At 49.0% G+C, this 16,709-nt stretch overlaps 1 protein-coding gene across 50 annotated transcripts in view; it reads left to right on the top strand.

The window, feature by feature from the left end:
- Positions 1-12,565, top strand: part of TCF7L2 (transcription factor 7 like 2) — a 202,310-nt gene extending 189,745 nt beyond the window's left edge. For 15 of the 50 annotated variants that reach the window (XM_045438923.1, XM_045438921.1, XM_045438922.1 and 12 more), the window contains 4 exons: positions 2,617-2,665; positions 3,255-3,305; positions 4,642-4,714; positions 10,386-12,565. In XM_045438923.1, coding sequence (XP_045294879.1) covers positions 2,617-2,665; positions 3,255-3,305; positions 4,642-4,714; positions 10,386-10,821 — 609 coding nt within the window. In that variant the 3' untranslated portion in view covers positions 10,822-12,565. Of the gene's footprint in view, positions 1-2,616; positions 2,670-3,254; positions 3,306-4,641; positions 4,719-5,363; positions 5,438-6,349; positions 6,376-10,385 lie in introns of those variants that run through there. The other 35 variants (XM_045438955.1, XM_045438958.1, XM_045438965.1 and 32 more) reach the window with 14 other exon arrangements.
- The last annotated feature ends 4,144 nt before the right edge of the window (positions 12,566-16,709 follow it).

The raw sequence follows: 16,709 nt of genomic DNA on the forward strand, positions 1-16,709 counted from the left end.
CACACCCTCCTCCCTCCCTCCTGTGCCCCAGGAAACAGTCTGGAACAGAGGTCAGAGTCAAAGGTTTTATGGGTTGGACTGTGGTGGAACTTGTTAACCTGGGGAGTTGTCCTTAACTGACTTGACACAGAAGTTTCTATACGTTACTCTGGTCATTGTAAAGTCCAGAAAGTCCTGGAAAGTTTCCTGAGCCTCTTTCACGCTCCTGCTTGTCCTGTCAAGTGGTAACAGAAAGCTTTATATCACTCCTTAGCAAAAACAGGATTGAGGAAGACAGTCCCACGTGGGTCGTGGGACCGGGCACGTTCTGGGGCACAAGAGAAAACAGCCTGGTCCCGTAGTGCTCTCTAATGTGTCACCTAAACTGACAGCCTTCCATGGGGACTAGAGCCTCCGACCACCTTTCAGAATATATTGCGGGAGATTGGAAACGGGTGAGTGCTATGTTAACGGAGGTGGCCGCGAAGCCCTGGGGTGTGTGGGTGCCCGCACCGCCCGGAGTTGCAATGCTTTCCTGTGCCTGCTGTTCACTCCCGGCTCCTAAATACGCTGGAACTCGCCCCTCCTGCCTGTTCCTAGATAGCCAGGCGGCACTTTGCTGCTCCCCTGGGAGGGGCCCAGACACGAAGATGGGCTGTCGAGGCTCATGAGAAGGCCCCGTGAGCGCCTCTTTTTTAAGAATTTTTTTTTAATGTTTAAGCTGCTCATCAAGGAACATGAAATGTGTCACAGTGTTTCCAACTCCAGGCCAAGACAGACTTCCCGAATGGTACGTGCCCGGGGATCTGAGAGAACAGAGGGGCTTTCTCTGAGAGACACACTGTGGCCCTGAGCCCGTGGATGAAGCAAAAACCACGGCGTCTGCAGCCTGAGGTTCTAGGGCCTCACGGGTTGCCAGGTTTACCCCCTGTGACTCGTCTTTTCTCTTCCGGACTTGCCATCAACACCCCTTGAGCACTTTGGGGCAGAGGCAACATTTAGATATTCTGAAACAGACAGAAGTGTGGGCCCGTCCTTTTACTGGTGATGTTTCAGACGTACCGGGCCTCTGACTCCAACAGATAGATCTGATTCCAGATCTACGGAATTCCTCCCTGTCCCCGTGCCACAGCCACAGCCACCAGCAGGCAGGAAAGGTCCCAGGCTGGAGACTGTGAATGATCCCATGTAACTGATCCCCTGTAATCAATGAAAAGCCTTCCCCAGAGGGCACGGGATTAAATACGAAGGCCGCACAGCCCCGTAGGTAAGCGCCGTGGAACCCAGGCTGCCTGAAGTTCCCACCCTGGCACCAGCCTTGGCTAGTCGTGTGAGCTCAGGAAATTCACGTAACCCCTCTGTGCCTGAGTTTCCTTACCTATGAAATTGGAAGGGGGGCGCCTGGGCGGCTCAGTCGGTTGAGCGTCCGACTTCAACTCCAGTCATGATCTCACGGTTCGTGGGTTTGGGCCTTGCGTCGGGCTCTGCACTGTCAGCACAGAGCCTGGAGCCTGCTTCGGATCCCCATTCTCTCTCTCTCTTCTCTCTCTCTCTCCCTCTCCCCTCTCTCTCTCTCCTCTCTCTCTCTCTCTCTGTCCTCTCTCTCTCTCTCTGTCCTCTCTCTCTCTCTCTTCTCTCCCTCTCTCCTATCTCTCTCTTTCTCTGCCCCTCCCCTGCTTGCGCTCTCTCTCTCTCTCTCTCTCTCTCTCTCTCTCTCTCTCAAATAAGCGTTTTTCTGCCCCTCCCCTGCTTGCATTCTCTCTCTCAAAAATAAATAAGCATTAAAAAAAGAAGAAAAAGAAGAATTGGGGCACTCAGATGGCTCAGTCAGTTAAGCGACGGACTTTGGCTCCGGTCGTGATCTCACAGTTTATGGGTTCGAGCCCCGTGTCAGGCTCTATGTTGACAGCTCAGAGCCTGGAGCCTGCTTCAGATTCTGTGTCTCCCTCTCTCTCTGCCCCTCCCCAGCTCATGCTCATGCTCATGCTCTGTCTCTCTCGCTCTCTCTGGAAAATAAATAAACGTTAAAAAAATTTTTTTTAAAGAATTAAAATTGGGATGGTGCTTTAGTACCTGTTGTATAGGATGGCATGAGGGAAAAATGAGTCAATATGCATAGCGCATTTAGAATCATGCCTGACACATAGTATGTGCTCAGTAAATGTTAGCTGCTATTACTAGTAAAGCCCCAATGAAAGCTTTTTTTTTTTTTTTTTTATCGAGTATGAGGACCTCTTGGCTTTAATAAAGAGGAGATCTGCGTGGGGCAAGGGGGCTTTCTTAGCCCACATGGCCATCTCCACGTTCATCTGTCCCTTGGCTGTGCGCTCTTGGGCCACTCCCAACCCCGTCCCTCCACACCTCCCTGAATCTTCCTTAATCCGTTCTTTGCTCCCCTGCTATGGAATCAGATGCTCTGGGTCAGGTTTGAGGATGCACATAGGTAGGTGGGGAAAGAGGTCTTTCCCTCACCCTCTGCGTGTGTCCCTCTAGGGGGTCAGAAGCACTCTGGGCGCTGTGGGTGTGGATGGAGACAGCGCTGTGCTCCCCTCTTTCTGCCTGCCTTCCAGGGGAGCCCAGATGCCCTCTCCCGTCTGTTTCCTGAAATAATTGCTTGCATTTCATCTCTTCATCCAGGGGAAGAAGAAGAAGAGGAAAAGGGACAAGCAGCCAGGAGAGACCAATGGTAAGTTAGAACGAGGAGGAAGGAGGAAGGAGCGGTACTTACGAGGACCACTCTTTAACGTTAGGTTTCTCTCTGGGGGAGGCAGGAGAGACTCAAGGCCAGGAAGATGTGGGGGAACCCATCTTAGCCAGCCTTTTTTGTTTATGCATTTTAATTAATTGCTTCATGACTGCCCTTTTAAAGCTAGTAACATTCATTGTTGCATGAAAAGCACATTGTAATTCTAGTGGAATGTGTTTTAAAATAACCGCAGAGCCTGTAACAGGAGGGAGGTAGGCATGCCTATGCGGGACGTATGCAGTCTGCTTATTTTGTGTGTGTCTGTGTGTAGGGATGAGGAAGGGGCCGCGGGAGGAGGAAGGGGTGTGTGTGAGTGTTTGATATTAACTGGGCTGTTCCTGAATGTTCTGATGCATGCCTTTACAGTGGTAAATTGCACCCGATTTAAATTAAGGAGGTTTGTCATTCTCTAGAAGAAATTAGAAATACTGCATAGGCAATCTCAGAAGGTCCCCTTGGAGAAGGCCAGGCTTTTACAAACAACAACAACAATTTTGAAGGCTTTGTATAATTTGTTCTTTTTTTTCAGAACACAGCGAATGTTTCCTAAATCCTTGCCTTTCACTTCCTCCGATTACAGGTGCTAATGTCATTTTGAGTCATTAAAATAGTCGATAAACTGTTTTTTAATTTTTCTTGCCATTATAGTTTTATTAACATTAAACACGTATGACATTTGAACATCCTTTAAAATGACCATCTACACGGTTTCGTATGTTTCGGTAGATTTTTTTTTTTTTTTTTCAGTTGCTTTTGTTGTTTTTTTTTTTTTTTTCCTTTGGTTTTTTTTTTTTTGAATTTAATTTAACTTTTGCTTTGTTTATTTATTTATTTTCCCCATAACAGTTGTTTAAGCAGTGATGACAGTGACTTAGTGTTGAACTAACTGTGCAAATTGAATATGCAGTATTTCTTTAAAAGAGACTGGTTAAAACAAAAACAAAAACAAAAACCAACCAAAATGGAAGGAATTCAGTAATAAACCTCCTTAATCTAATGGCATTTTCCGTTGCTCCCACTAAGTTTTCTCACGCAAGCATGCATTCGCAGTATGATTATTTTCTCCTTCGCTTTTTTTTTATTTTAGTTTTTTTCTTCCTTTTGCTTTTCTGCTCTTAATTTGCAAACCCACTAGCATTTGACTGACTGTACCTGCTTAAAAGCTGCTATGAGCTTCTGACTAACCCCGAACAGCTCATTCACACTGCCTGTTCACCATCATTTGTTCTTCTGTTAATAGTAATGAAAATCGGTTTAAAAAAAAAAAAGAAAGAAAAAAAAAAAAAACATTTCAAAAGCTGCAATATCCCAGTACCACAACCCTTTTCTTTCTTTATTTCTTTCTGTTTTGTTTCGTTTTGTTCTGTTTTTATTTGTAGTTGTGTTTTTTTTTTCTTTTAAACTGTTGTACTCTGAGAAGAGAAAAGCATGTTACAAACTTAATTCCCTCCTTCGCTTTATTTTCTTCTTTAAGAAAAACAAATTGAGAGAGAGCTAGAACCAAAAGAAAAAGAAAAAAAGAGAAAAAAAAAAAAAGGAAAGCAGAACCAAAAGAGGAAAACTATTATTTAAAATTTAGTTTTTCAGTATCTAACTTCCCTTTATCCGTTCAAAACGAATCGGAGAGACAGTCCTTAAAGAAGGGATACTGCAGCTTTATTTGCAACAGCTAATGTCACCAGTTGAATAAGAATGTGATTTTTACCTTTTTTTTTTTTTTCTAATTAAAGAAAGTTAAAAATCGAAAGTCGATATTTTGTAATTAGTAACCAGGTCATTGATTTATTCCCTTTTTTATTTTTATTTTTTTCTTATTTGTATCTTTCTCTCCCCCCCCCCCTCTTTCCCCCTCTCTCTCTCCCTCTCTCTCTCCCACGTCCTCCTCCTCTGCTCGCTTCTCTCTTGAACTCATTCAGACCTGAGCGCTCCTAAGAAATGCCGAGCGCGCTTTGGCCTTGATCAACAGAATAACTGGTGCGGCCCTTGCAGGTGTGTATAGATTTCCCAGATTCGCTGTGCTGGTTTGCAGCTGGTCTATTCGGTCCTTTTCTCCCCCCTTCTCTGGCCTGTTGCTTTGTAGCTCTGTGTGTTGGTCTTAGGAGACACGAGGGTGCGGGACACTGCTCTGTGAGGGATGTGCTTTTTCTCCCCGCTGCTGCTAGCCAAAATGCCACTGTAAAACAGCATCATTTGTGCCTCCTCGGGTCAGCGACAGCCAGCCCCAGCGCGCCCCCTCCCAGGGACTGTTGCCTGCCAGCCCCCTTCCTCATGACAGTCCAGGATGGGGCTCAGTGACATCCATCGTAATCCTGGCCTAGGTAGAAGCCAACAACGTCACCTTTTCCCCTCCTTCTCTCTCTATTTTTATTTATTTCTCCTCGTTGTTTTTTGGTTTCTGGTTGTTGTTTTCTTTTTTTTTTTTCCCCCGTGTGTGTGTTTTATCGTTTTGTTTTTTGTTTTTGTTTTTTTTTTTCCTTTTGACTCATAGAAGTCTTTTTCTTTCATGTCCTTGGTGAGGAAAGAATCAAATAGAACCGAGGTGCTAGAGAAGACGAGTCAGCTGTAGCTGAGATGACACATCCAACCGAGCATGACCCACCATTGTGTTGTATTTTTTGTGTTTACCTTATGCTAACAGATGCAAATACTCCAAAGAAGTGTCGGGCACTGTTCGGGCTTGACCGACAGACTTTATGGTGCAAACCATGCAGGTATATTACCACTGTGAGGCCTTTGGGAAAATCAAAGCATTCTGTCCTTCTGATACCTTAGTGTGTCAATATATTTTGACCTCATTCCCATCTACTTCCCCCCCCTCCCCCGGCATCAATGACTAATGATCCTCATCCTTCAAAATTTCCTTGCTAATTTTATGCCGTATCCTCTCCCCACTTCCTCCTTCTCTTTTCCCCCCACCTTGCTCTTGCAAATACCATATCCGGATCCCTGGTAGGACTGAGACCACAACCTTAACAGACCAGGACGGGCACTTAACCCTTTTGCTTTGAAAGCCAGCATCCTGGAACCGGCCCGGTCCGTGGCATGTGTGCTGAGTGTAGAGAGCCACCATTTCCAGAGGTTTGAATGAGCTCACAACACCTGGCAGCAGTAGCATCCCCGTGCACTTGGGAGTCGAGACCCTTGGACAAGGGCTCCGGGGCAGGCGTTTTTGGTTTTGTTCTGTTTCGTTTTTCTTTTACGTTTCAAAACCACGTGTCTCTGTACAGAGGAGTCTGGTTAGCTTGACATTGTTTTACAGTGCTGAAAAGAAGCGTGGCATTGAACGGCGTGCACCAGCTGAAGGGCTGCAAGCGACGAGTCATGCAGTCCCATACTGCAGCGTTGCTAGCCTGCAGAATTAAAATATATATTGTATATACTGAGAGAGAGAGAGAGAGAGAGAGAGAGAGAGAGGGAGAGAATATATTGCTTCCAAAATGAATTAGAAGAGTGCAAATTAAACACCGTGTTGCACCTGCAGGTTTCCACCCAAGCTGTAATTTCAGGGAAGGTGTAGGTACTTCCTTCTTGGTGGAGGGATACCAACTCGTTCCTGTCTCATTTCCTTTCCTTTACTGACCACCTTTGGTTAAATTTGTTGTTTCTTTGTTCTGATACAAGCAGTCTTTGAATTTGGAATATTATGATGGTAGGTATCTCAACTCCCCGAACACGCTTCCCTGTTTGTAGTGCCTCCTTGTCACGTGTCCCTCTCCTCCATGCCTCTGCCATGTGTTCCGTGTTTAGACATTAGATCAGATGTCCATCCCATTAACGTGCATGCCCACAAGTCTCCCGTGTCTCTTCCCCTCCCCCGATGCCTTACGAGGGACCGGCGACGTGCCTGGAGTCGGCCAAACGTGTAGGGGAGAGAGGGCCCCGAGCATCTTTATTGAGATAGAACTCCACAGACAGCCCTGTGCCCACTGAGCGAGGATTCCAGGCCTTGAGGGAGATTCTGCAGTCACCCGTTCTGTGACGTGGCAGTGTTCACAGAGGTGACAGATACCAGTCCCACGCAGTCCTGGGGTCTTCTGTGGGCAACAGAAAAGAGATTCGTGATGCAGTAGATGAAGAGAGTTAGGTATTTCAATTAGGCCTACCCAGGGAAGACAGGGCCTCTGCTTACCCTATCTAGGCAGCGAACCTGTGGCAGAATTTTATTTGTGCCGAGTCGGAAGATAATTAGCTGCGGAATCCTGTTCTGAGACGCCCTGTCATGGTGAAGGATTAGCTAATCGCGGGGCTCACTCCTGAGAGGGTTTCTCACGATCTGTAGAAACGTATGGCTGAGGCCATCGTGCCCACCTCGCCATATGGTGTGTCGCCTAATTTGGGGGTGGAGGGGGGTGAGTGGTGGTTTATGAAGACGAAGAAGCCCTTTTTTGTTTCAAAAGCACTTGCTTCAAGTTAGAGGTGACATCCCCCCCCCCGCCCCCCGAAAGTTACCATTACTAGCATTGGCCCGGACGGACATCCCCTCCTCAGACACAGCCTGCACCTTGTTTAAAGCCAGGGTGTGGTTATCTTCCTCAGAGGCCTGAAGTTTCGTTGAGCTTTTTACAGAAAACAGGCAAAACCCAAAATCTTTGTAGCTGCCCCATAAACACGATTTTCCAAAGTGCAGCTCTGAGGGGCCGGCTGTCGGTACGCAGGCCGCTGTCCCTCCTCATTCCTCGGGGTTCTTTCCCCCCTTGGCACACCGTTAGAACTTTCCTGCTGGCCACTTTACTTCTGGTGGGGATGTTTTCCCTAGAAGCGTTAGCAGATGCGTTTTAGCTGGTTGAAAGGGCGTAATTCCAAAACAGGATAAGGAAGAACCCTTAGCTTCCTTTCCGAGTAATTCCATGAGAAGCTAGAAGTGGCATTTTAAAAGGCCACCCCCTCGACTGGAGACGGAGCCCGCGTGGGGGAGGGCAGGCGGATGGGTTTTGCCCCCTGTTCCCCTCAACTTTTCCTCTTTGCCAGGATCTGGCCCGGTGCTCAATCAGTAGGGCAAAATGTGCTTTCAAGAAAGAAAAGCAGTTTACAAAATGAGGCGTTTTCTGGCCCGTCAGAAACGTGTGTGTGTGTTCCAACTGCCTTTTGCTCGGCCACCTGTTAGAAGGAGTGTCTCGCTGTCCTTCATGGTCTTCATGTCCCATGTTCAAAATGCTTCCACTCATCCCCTCGATGTAAACCTCCGTGTCAGAAGGAGGGCGGGAGGGTGAGGGGAGCGCCAGAACCGCTCCCAGCCAATCAGGGCTCTGCTCGCTACACAGGGTTTCTAATTTTATTTGACATTTGAGGACATTTTAACAAGATTCTGTTTTGAGCCCACCAAGTTGCTTTCCCATCTTTTTACTCTGCCCTAATATAGCATGGAATGCTGCTTGACGTCACTCCCTTGTTTCCTGTTTCTCCTTTTCTCTTCCCCCTCCTCCCTCCCCTTTGTCCTTGTTCTCCCTCACTTTTGCTTATGACCCGCCCCCCATCCCCACCCCGCCGTCCTCCCATTTTTTAAAATGCATGGACATCTTAGTTTTTTAAGCATGTTTTGATCTGCAGGCTAAGGTGGTTTAAAACTCTGAGAGGCTTAATTATTTATCTCGGTTTCTGGGATGGAAGCAGAACCCACAGTCTGTTTCTGTCTATCCCAGAGGAGAAAAGGAACCTTTCCAAACTGAAGGTGAGGGGGGCTGCCCTCGCACCCCTAGAGTTCCTTCCCACCCAGTGGGGGATCAGGTAGACCCTGAGGCCTCCACCCAGTGGGCCTCGGCCTCTGGCCTCCGGGAGGCAGGGAAGGCCAAGCATGCTCCCTCCCACCCTCCCTTCCTCCCCACCCTCCCGCCATCTCGCTGAGTCCACACCCCACGCACCGAGGGGCATGAGCAGACACCTCTGGGGGCACAGACCCGAGGAGGAACTCATTACACCCCCTTCCTTTCAAAGGCCAGTGACATCTGACAGCGGCTGCCTTCAACCAGGCAGCGTCTTCCCGCTTTCCTGGGATGGGAAGCCGGCCGGCGCTCACACACTTGTCGTTAGAGTGTTATCAGCCACTGTTTTAACTGTGTTCAAGGGCTCCTTAGGTCAGCACATTCCCTGTATCTGCGTTATTTTTATAGCATGAGTGGGACTGATGCCCGGGATCACGTTTCCTACCAAATATCATCCCATCGGACTGGGATTAATAGTAGGAAAAGCTTTGAGGTCACATGCTCAATTTCTTGAATCGATTTCCCCAACCTTTTGATGATAAGCAAGAGAGGCTCTGACATTCTCATTCCTGTTTCTTATGTAAACGAGAAGCGTAGAGGGGAGATTCTGGTTTTGGTGCAGGGCAAAACTAGGCTTTCCGGCTTAACCGCTAATCCCGATGACCCCCAAACCCCAGACGTTCCATGCTGTGATTCCCTGGTACTTCTTCTTCGTCGTCACTTCCTTACGACACGCTGCGCCCTCCGTCCACTGGCCTCGGCATAGTGACAAGGGCAGGATGCCCCTCCGTCCCATCCTCACTGTCTCTCCTTCCAGCCTTCTCACTCTGGGTTGGGGGAGGGGAAGACCCCAAATCTTTAAAAACCAAACCAAAAAAAAAAAAAAAAAAAAACCAAACAAACCCAAAAAATCAACTTTGAATCATAATTTAATCCACAACCTGCAGGCCATACAACCAGTTATTCTTGTTCCTTTGGATCATTTTCTGTTTTTCTTATTCTTCCCCCTCCCCCACCTTTGTTTATCCTCTTCTACCTGTTTTTGGTGGTTTTGTTTTTGTTTTTATTTTTTTGTTTTTGTTTTTTAATTTATTTTGTTTTATTTTTGTTCCCCCCCTCCCCCTCCTCTCACCTGATTCTGACCTCTCTTGATTTGGTGTGGTTCTTAACAGACAAGCCCAAAAGCTCTCTGGGCGCCGGCAGCCTGGCGGTGGTGGCCGTGGTGGTGGCCGTGGTGGTGGCGGTGGTGGTGGCGGTGGCGGTGGTGGCGGCAGTGGTGTAAAAACGTCTAAGCCTCTTGCCTAGCACTGCCTTCAGCTCTGTGGGCTCAACAGTCAGAGTTTCATATTGATAGGAGGCGCCTGGGGAAGGAGCTCTCTTTCTCTTTTGCACACACACACACACACACACACACACGCACACACTCAGAGCACCGGGGGTAGGGTGGTGGCGGTGGGAACGGAGGGGGAGATGCGATGGGCCAGCCAGGGGACGTCCAAGCCGAAAGAGAAAGCACACACTTGTCAGGGGAATCGCAGCGCGGATGCAGCCGCTTTTCTGGCACACGGGCGCTGCATCATCAATCCAGTCTAGTCTGCTCAGTGGTATCTGGGCCCGGGTCGGGTCGGGTCGGGTCGCGGCGGCGGGGGGGCGTTAGTGGGGGGCGAGGGGAGCAGGTAGGTAGCCGGGGGGGGGGGGGGGGGGTGGCGCTCCACCAGTAAAATGCTGTTTGCCAGAGCAGGCTCAGACGGGGGCGACAGTGAAGCGAGCGTGGCACCCTCCCCCCCCCCCCCCCCCGCGCCCCCGGCGTAACTACCCGTCCCCCCCCTCCCCCCCCGGCCACGGGGCTTGCTGGCTCTTGGGGCACAGGTGACTCGAACTCGGCTCTGAGCAGTAGATAACGCTCTCCCTTGGCATCTTTGCCCCCTATTCACGGAGAACTCTCTCCCCCCTGTTTCTAGGAGAAAAAAAAAGTGCGTTCGCTACATACAAGGTGAAGGCAGCTGCCTCAGTCCACCCTCTTCAGATGGAAGCTTACTAGACTCGCCTCCTCCCTCCCCCAACCTGCTAGGCTCCCCTCCCCAAGACGCCAAGTCACAGACTGAGCAGACCCAGCCTCTCTCGCTGTCCCTGAAGCCCGACCCCCTGGCCCACCTGCCCATGATGCCGCCGCCGCCCGCCCTCCTGCTTGCCGAGGCCGCCCACGGCAAGGCCCCCGCCCTCTGTCCCAACGGGGCCCTGGACCTGCCCCCCGCCGCCCTGCAGCCGCCCGTCCTGTCCGCCTCGTCTCTGGCGCAGCCGTCGACATCTTCCTTACATTCCCACAGCGCCGTGGCCGTGGCCGTGGCCGGGACGCAGCCCCAGCCGCTGTCCCTCGTGACCAAGTCTTTAGAATAGCTTTAGCCTCGTCAGCCCCGGTTGGTTTGCGTAGTGTTGCGTTCCGCTTCTGTCCACCCCCCCACCCCCGCCCCCCATCACCTCCCTCCCCCCCCCCAGAAAGGTTTCGTTTTGTACTCTTTTAATTTTGTGCCACGTGGCTACATTAGTTGATGTTTATGGAGTTCATTGGTCAATATTTGACCCATTCTTATTTCAATTCCTCCTTTTAAATATGTAGATGAGAGAAGAACCTCATGATTCTACCAAAATTTTTATCAACAGCTGTTTAAAGTCTTTGTAGCGTTTAAAAAATATATATATATACATAACTGTTATGTAGTTCGGATAGCTTAGTTTTAAAAGACTGATTAAAAAACAAAAAGGAAAAAAAAAAAGAAGCAATTTTGAAGCAGCCCTCCAGAAGGAGTTGGTTCTGTATTATTTGTATTAAATACGAGCTTGCGAACCAATCATTTTACATCTGGTTTTTAAACCATAAGGGCACGAGGAATGCAGTGCCGTTACTCTTTTTTTTTTCTCTGTGTGAAACAACTTTAATTGTGATGTTACTTGTTATTGTTTAAATGTACAGAAACAAAGGGTTAAATGTGTTAATATACCTTGTTCCATGGTGTTGTTCTTTTGGGGGGAGGGGGATGCTACTCAACCATTAATGGAATCACAACGCTGTTGGACCAGTAGTATTTATTGCTTTAGAGATTGCTCGTCGAACCTGTATGTCGTCCCTTTTAAAATATGTTTTCCTTTTTCTTGAAACTGTATAAAGTTTTTTTCCCCTTAGCATAAGCATCTTATATATAACAACTCATTTGTACAAGGTTTTTAAGTTTATATATAAAATGTGTATATATATTTTTTTGTTTCTCTTTTCGACTTTTTTTTTTTTTTTTTTTTTTTTTTTGGCTGTATGAAACCCAGATGCCGCCAAACGGACATTAATAGTTGCATTTAAGGATCAGTAGCATTAACGGAAGTTGCTTTAAAAGCCATTATGTAAAACAAGACTTGAAAATTAGTGAGGGAATTTTAGCGGACGCTGTCTGAGCAGCAGCGGGAACCACCCTGTTTCTCCTTTGAACTCACAGTCGCCAGCTCTGTGCCCTTAGGACGTGGCCCGACTGTGTGCAAAACTTTATGTGCCAAAATTCTCAGTGACTTTAGCTTTCTCCCTCTTTTCGATGCTGTAATTTTTGTTCATCATGTTTTGCTGTGATGTTACATAGGTAGATTTGTATGTAGTTTTAATGTCACCTATAACAAGACGTGTTTGGTAGCAGATTGTCCAGAAAGCATTTTAAATGAAGAGGTATCAAACCCTTAGGGGCCAAAATTCTGTATATTAGATTACTCTTAAAGGAAAAACCAGCTGCCGCTTTTATGTACACGTATTCCATACGAGTAGGTGGCAAACTTTAAAAATAAGAAAAACCCTAGGCATGTTGATGTTGCAAAATGCTGTATAAAGCTGACACCTGTTCACTCAGTGCCATTGTAGTTGACATGAAGCGATTGTAAGACTGTCTCCGATTTTTCTCTGGTTTATTAAAATGCTAACTATAACATTTTTTGTGAATACTTTGAATGTTTCCTAACAGTTGTGATGTTACCGTTCCGTTTTATGCTCTTATTCCAATTTCATTTTTAATGGTTTGGAAGCCATTTTTGTAATGAATAAATGTTCATGCTGTACAATATCTGTAGCATGCCGTTCTGGATTAATAAAAGCAACTTAGTATGTGCAGATGAAGGCTGGTCACTTGTTTCTGTGATTTGGATTTTGCCTCTGGGGAGGCTGAATGTACCTTCACCGGGACTACTGTCTTCCCAAGCCAGAACGTGACACCGGCCCGCATGGTTGGTGTGGGTGGCGGGTTGGGACTTGGGTCTCAAAAAGTGGCCTTGCACTCCTCTGATGGGTCGGGATGGTTTCCTTCCCCCACTCATTCCCAGTGCCTCTGTGCCATACCAGTGTCCCTAGTTGGTTCCTTCCTGAAAGCCAAGCACAGTCCCAGAGTACATGGCGCTCTTCTGGCTCTAAAACGGCCATCCTGGGGACGCCTGGGTGGCTCAGTCGGTTGAGCGACTGACTCTTGATTTCGGCTCAAGTCGTGATCTTGCAGTTCGGGAGTTCGAGCCTCGCATTGGGCTGTGCCTGCTTGGGATTGGGCTGTGCGCTGGCAGGAGCCTGCTTGGGATTCTCTCTCTCCCTCTCTCTCTGTTCCTCCCCCACCTGTGCTCTCTCTCTCTTTCTCTCAAAATAAACAAACAAAAAAAAAGATTTTTAAACAGCCATCCTGGTGTATCTTAGATGTCCTTCTCACGGTATCCCGCAGAAGGGATTTAATTTGGGATAATGACACGTAGTTAGTTCACCAGGAATCGATTTGAGACACCACATCATTACCACTGATGTGAAAGTGTTCTAACTTCTTTCTGCGAGTTGCATGCGGGGAGAGATGGCAGGGTGTCAGATGGCAGCGAGCCTTGTCGAGCAGGAAGGTTTTCAGAAAACTGGACCAAGACGAGTCACTCAGAGGCTTGTATGGAAGGGTCTTGCGGTCCGTGGGACTCATTCTGTGGCTGTGCCCTGGCGAGGGTGCAGGTTCATCATCATCACGAACCAGGGGCCACAGTGAAGACCTGGCGGTCATTTCTCCCGCCAGGTAGGATGGATGGACGCACAGGTACGCCCCCGCTACTGGAAAGTTCATGTTAGGCCTCTTTGCTCTCCCGAAAGCGCTATGTTAGCACCTGTTTTCACTAACTGAAAGAAACCCGAAGAGGACTTTGGCTTTCGCGAGAAAAAGGCGAGAAGTGAAAATAGCGACCAGTATTTGTCTGGCCGCGAGGCGTTGCAGAGGCAGCGAGAGTGGCCCTGGGAACGACAGTCAGCATCTCGGTGTCAAGCTGCCGCCACTCTGAACTGTGTCTGTGAGCACCTGTGCACACCTCCGTTTATTCTGTGCGTCCGGAACGAGGATGTGTCCTAAGGTATCAGACGAGGCTCAGGGAGGTCATTTGGGGGTCTGGGAATGCTCGAAATTTTCCCCTATAAATTCGTGGTAATTGCTGCTTCGCTTGACGCCTGGCTTCAGCTTTTACCCGAGGTTCCCTAAGACTGCGCTGCTCCGGACAGCGGGGGAAACCTGTGTATGTTCCACTCATCTAGGACAACTGTACCTTCCGGGGACATGAGTTCAATGGGCCTGGAAGCTGTTCGTGTTGCTGCCGTTGCTACTTGAGGCCACGCGGTGTTGTCATCGAGGGCTTTAAAGCTCCTGCGCTTTGCTCGAGCTGGTGTTTGTTCTGTCGCCTCTCAGTGATTTCGTTTTCGTTTTGCTTTGTATTCCCAGAGAGAAGCGATTCTGGTCGCCCTTCCCCATTTTATTTTGCACACTGGGCCCAGAGTGACCTTTGAAAACACAAATCGGAACAATATCTGTCCTTTGCGGCCGCGTGCCAAGTCTTTATGTGCCTTTTCTCGTTTAATCCTGAACAATACCACCTGTGCTCGATATTATTTCCCCTGCCCCCCCCCGCCCCCCCCCCCCCCCCGCGCTTTATTTTCTAAAACCGGGTTTAGAAGCTCTGAGTTGGTGTCTTGTCCAAGGCCACGCAGCCAGTAGGGTGGAGGGGCTGGGATTGAAATTCAGATCTGACCGCAAACTGGCGTTCTTCACTTATGCCTCCTTGTGTCGTAAAGCCGGTCCTCCTCCCAGAGTGATGGGACAGTCCTTTTGAAGGGTGTCCTTGTTTGCCCCCACTTCGTCCACTGCCCCACACACTCACCCACACCCTTTCTCCCCCTCTCCTGGAAGGTTCGGCTCCGCTCCTGCAACCCCACTTCCTGCCTGGATAACTCCTCATCTTTCAGGTCTGAGCGTAGACAACAGTGAGCGATGTCTCCCTCCTATGTGCTCTTCCGGCTTCCTGTTTTTCCCTCCCTTTGATCCCCTCGCCCACCGTGGTGTCAGTGGAGGTTGTCTAGGCCACTAATAGCGCCACTTAGCACCACTGACATCTTTTGTCGTGGGGGACTGTCCTGTGCATTGTCGGATGTTAGCATTCCTGGCCTCTTCCCCCTAGATGCCGGTGGCACCCCCGGCACAAAGACGTCCGGAAAATGTCTTCAGACTCTGCCCAACATCCCCTGGGGGGCAGACTCGTGCCCCGTTGAGAACCGTGGCTCTAGAGAGCCCTCCAAGAGGAGGAAATGTGGCTTTTAGGTTCACTGCTCTCTGCTAAGGTCCTGGTTCGGTGCCCGGCCCATAGAGGGTGCTTTGCTACATATTTGTTGAAGGAAGAAAGAAGTGTGGTTAGCCAGCTCAACGTGCATCTCTTGAGAACCAGGGAATGGCACCTTAACAGAGTGCTTCCGAATTTTGTGTTCTTCGATCTTCCTAATCCTTCCTAATCCTTTCAGCCATGCGGGAATGAAGCTCAGTGCCCTTGTTACAAAGGCAAAAAAAAAAAAAAAAAAAAAAAAAAAAAATTGGGTGGAGCGGGGAGGGGATGATCCCTCTGTCTTGAGCCAGCCTGAGTGAAGATCACTTTTTAAAATTCAAAGTGTAGGGGCACCTGGGTGGCTCAATCAGTTAAGCGTCTGACTCTGGATTCTGGACTCTGGATTTTGGCTCAGGTCATGATCTCCCGGTTCGTGAGTTCAAGCCCCGCATCGGGCTCTGCACTAACAGTGCAGAGCCTACTTGAGATTCTCTGTCTTTCTCTTCCTCTGCCTCTCCCCTGCTCTCTCTCACGCGCTGTCTCTCTCTCTCTCTCAAAATAAACAAAAATATTCAAAGATAGGTCACCCAGCCTCCTGTTGACTGCCTCACAGCTTTGAACAGTAATACCCTGGGGCCCTCCCCACCCTGACAGGGAACTTCCTTTGCCCCAAGCCTGTCTTTCTCCACAGTTTAGGTTCCAGGCTCCCAGAGGCCAGGCCAACTCCCTGACCTTTAACACTCGCTCTCCATCTGTTGGGTTTCTTCTGACCTCGGAAGTTCATTTCTCATCCGAGCATCTTCTGATTTCACCCATCGGTGGGCGTGTTGTTACTCAGAGACCCCGAGACCACTTCTAGGAGATCATAGCCCTCTGATCTCTGAGCCACATCACCTCTGCCCTCGGATGAGACCCGACCAAAGAAGTTTGTCTGTCAGGAGAGTATATAGTTTCCTGTGGCTGCTGTAACAAATTAACACAAACTTAGTGGCTTCCAACGACAGCTCTCCCAGCGCTGGAGGCTGGAAGTCCAGAACCCAGCTGTTGGCCGGGCATGTTCCCGTCGGAGATTCTGGAGACTCTCCCGGCGGCTGCCTACAGTCCTGGGTGTCGCTGGGCTCGTAGTCAAATCAGTCAACTCTCGGCCTCTATCTTCACACCGCTACCTCCTGTGTGTCTGTCTGGAAACTTCCTGTGCCTCTCCCCTTGTAAGGAGGCACGTGATGGACCTAGGGCCCACCTGGATCATCCTGGCTGAGCCACTTCCTTCTAGATCCTTCACTTAATCACACCTTGTGCCAGATAAAACAATACAGGTTCTAGGATTTGGACACAGCCTGTATTTGGGGGGGGGGGGGGGGGGGCGGGGCGGAGGGCACCATTCAGCCCACTACGGAGGCATTTGCTGATTCTGGGAGACTACAGAGTCTCAGCATGGAAGCCTCCAGAATGGGCAGTGGTACTGCTAAGTGGTGGTGGTTTGGGACAGATCCGTGTAGAAAGTGGTTTTCCGTTTTCGGTAATGGGAGGTTTCATTGTTTGTTCCGATGAGGTGGATGCGTGGAGGGTGAGGGTCAGGTAGGTGCCTTTCATCCGGATCTAGGATGTGAAGAGAGGACAGACCAAGGAGCAGTGCAGAGAACCTGAGCTTGGAGACTCTT

Source organism: Leopardus geoffroyi, chromosome D2 (genome assembly GCF_018350155.1).
Source record: "Leopardus geoffroyi isolate Oge1 chromosome D2, O.geoffroyi_Oge1_pat1.0, whole genome shotgun sequence".
Taxonomy (NCBI): Eukaryota; Metazoa; Chordata; class Mammalia; order Carnivora; family Felidae; genus Leopardus; species Leopardus geoffroyi.